Source organism: Amphimedon queenslandica, unplaced genomic scaffold (genome assembly GCF_000090795.2).
Source record: "Amphimedon queenslandica unplaced genomic scaffold, v1.1 AMPQUscaffold_12260, whole genome shotgun sequence".
Classification (NCBI taxonomy): Eukaryota; Metazoa; Porifera; class Demospongiae; order Haplosclerida; family Niphatidae; genus Amphimedon; species Amphimedon queenslandica.
In genome coordinates this window covers 7,460-10,589 of record NW_003547502.1, presented here as the reverse complement: position 1 = coordinate 10,589, position 3,130 = coordinate 7,460, and the positions used below count along the sequence as shown (strand labels likewise).

General features: G+C 33.1%; 1 protein-coding gene across 1 annotated transcript in view; it reads left to right on the top strand.

Annotated features, from left to right (window-relative positions):
* The window catches only part of LOC100640851 (WD repeat-containing protein 63-like), a 9,105-nt gene that overhangs the window by 1,396 nt on the left and 4,579 nt on the right, over positions 1–3,130 (top strand). The window contains exons 4-11 of the mRNA XM_020004339.1: positions 195–371; positions 629–669; positions 770–886; positions 1,072–1,183; positions 1,242–1,320; positions 2,292–2,416; positions 2,734–2,823; positions 2,894–2,995. Of these exons, the coding sequence (XP_019859898.1) occupies positions 195–371; positions 629–669; positions 770–886; positions 1,072–1,183; positions 1,242–1,320; positions 2,292–2,416; positions 2,734–2,823; positions 2,894–2,995 (843 nt within the window). The remainder of the gene's footprint in view (positions 1–194; positions 372–628; positions 670–769; positions 887–1,071; positions 1,184–1,241; positions 1,321–2,291; positions 2,417–2,733; positions 2,824–2,893; positions 2,996–3,130) is intronic.

Genomic DNA, 3,130 nt, shown 5'->3' with positions numbered 1-3,130 from the left:
AATTGAGAATTGTCTCCTTTTCAATTTTGACAAAATACCTATAGTACTGAAGTTTTGGTCAAATTTTAAAGCAATTTTTTCTAATTGATTTGGCATGATCACATATAATATGTACATGTACATGTACACGTATATTTTTTACATGAATCATCCATTATGCATGTACTTTATAGTCCATTATACATTATTTATAGATGAAGTTCAATGTCTCCAGAAAGAGGAGGTTGTTTGGTCGTGAGATACAGTTCTCTGATTACAGTTACATTAACAATAAGGAGCTCTACACTGAAGTGACACCAGTGGCTCCTGGAGCAACTTCTCAAGAGAATATCCTTGAAATAAAGAGATTGGAACTGGAGCAAGGGACACAGGTGAGGGAGGGAGGGGAGCAAGAGAGAGAGAGGGGGGGGAGAGCTTCACTTAAATTAAAAGAATATAAATGTTCAAATTAGCTCAAACTTTCTATATAGTATGCAGTAAGGGAGCCTAATATTGATCAATACATGTACATGTATTTTTGTGACATGCTCAGTATACAAGTACATGTACATGTACATGTATGTATATGTACATGTACATCTAAATGATCACTAGCTGTTGACGCATGTGTTTTCTCAACTATTTTTAGGCTATTCCTGAGGTTGCTGATAAAATCATTCAGTCAAAATGGTAAGTGAAAATACAGTGCTTGATTATGTATAGTACACTATGCTACTTGTATTGACACATAATGTACATATGAACATGTACATGTATTGTTAATGATTAGGAGCTGTCCAGTTAATGCATGCACTCAATATGAACCAAGGACATTCAGTGAAGAGGAACAAGAGAGAGTTTGGAAGAGTGAAGAGATGCAGGAATTCATGAAGAATGTAACACCAAGGTACACATGCACATGTACATGTATTATAGAGAAAGGGGGAAGGAGGGAGAGAGAGGAAAGTTATACATGTACATGTTTACATATCCAGCAGAGAAAATAGGAAAATATAAATTTTATGTACTGTACATATTATATCGTATGGCCTATTCTTTATTGTATTTTTATTTTATTTATTGATTTTATAGAATGGAATTGTGTTTGCAGCAGAATGAGATTATGGATATATTCCCTGATGACTATCTCCTACTGTCCAATGATGATGGGATTGTTGCTAACACAACTGACACTAATCTTAAGGTTTCATTAGAAAATATATCAAACTACATGTACATGTACATGTACTTGTTTATTATAGGAGTATCAGTCATTCACTGACCTCAAGTTCAGTAAAGATAAAGTTGTGACTTGTATTGACTGGCATCCAACAATCAAAGGTCTGACATACCTACACTGTACATGTACATGTATGAATGATAAATTTACAATAATCAGTTTCGTATTGAATATGCATTCACTGGTATATATGTTACTTTATGAACAATGTACAATGTAGAAAGTTTGACCTGATTTGAGCTGAAATTTTAAAAGTTATAAATGACAATTTCAAAAAATATGCCAATATTGATAAAATTCCCTGTACTATAGCCCATGGTTTTTTTGAAAAATTGGCTCCGAAATTACCCCCAATTTTTATTACATTTTCTGATACATATTGATGTACTTATGCTATGTAGAAAGTTTGAGCAAATTCCGACTTCAATTTTTCAAGTTATGACCATTTAAAAAATCCAATTTTCTGAAAAATCCCCTGTACTATAGCCCATGGTTTTTCCGAAAAATTGGCTCCAAAATCACCCCCAATTTTTAATACATTTTTTGATACATATTAATGTACTTATGCTATGTAGAAAGTTTGAGCAGATTCCGACTTCAATTTTTTGAGTTATGACCATTTTTCTAAAACTTCAAATTTCTAAAAAATCCCCTGTACTATAGCCCATGGTTTTTTTGAAAAATCGGCTCCGAAATTACACCCAATTTTTATTACACTTTCTGATACATAATGATGTACTTATGCTACGTACAAAGTTTGAGCTAATTCCGACTTCAATTTTTCAAGTTATGACCATTTTTTAAAAACTCCAATTTTTTTTAAATCCCCTGTACTATAGCCCATGAATTTTTCAAAAAATTGGCTCCAAAATCACCCCCAATTTTTATTACATTTTCTGTTGCATATTGATGTACTTATGCGACGTAGAAAGTTTGAGCTAATTCCAACTTCAATTTTTGAAGTTATAACCTTTTTAAGAAACTTCAAATATTCTGAAAATACCCTATTCTACACTGTATGTAGCCCATATTGCTTTATTCCTCTTAGAGTATCATGTAATGTGTTCATTAGGTATAGTTGCTGTATCAGTTGGTGAGCCATACTCACTCAATGAAAGGATAGAATTATCATTTAAACTAGTTCACTCAAACTCACTTGTTCTTCTATGGAGCTTCACTGATCCCATTCACCCTCAAGTAATAATATGTGCATTATGTTTTACAGTCAAACCTGTCTATTCCGGACACCTTGGGACCAAATAAAACTGTCCTTATTATAGAGGTGTCCTTATTTCAGAGGTTCATTAATACACATTTATATTGTATTGGGACTGATACTACCTGTCCTGATTATAGAGGTGTCCTTATTTTAGGCTGTCCACAATAGCAGGTTTCACTGTATACCTTTGTGCATACACTGTACTAGCTGTATCATTCATATCAATCCTAATTGTGTGCCTAAATTCATTTACATTTTAATTTTTGTATAATTATTTTGTTTTATTTTTTTCAAGTTATTTTTAGAAGCTCCTGAAGATATTTTGTGTTTCAAGTTCAATCCAAGCAATCCAAACCTCATTGTTGGGGGCTGCATCAACGGACAGGTAACAAATGTACATGTACATGAATTTTGCTTCATTTTTATTACATTTACATATACATGTACATGTATAGGTTGTAATATGGGATATAACGGACTATCAGGAGAGACTACAGATTCATCGCTCAATCAATACAAAAGAGAAAGGACCAGTAATGAACGTATGTACACACAATGTACATGTACATGTACTATATAGCACATTACTATTATATACATGTAATTGTGAGGCATACAGTACCGCTCAGCTATAAGTTTACCTATTGTGTACACGACACGGGTGCAGCTTGGCTATGCATTCAAGCTGCACT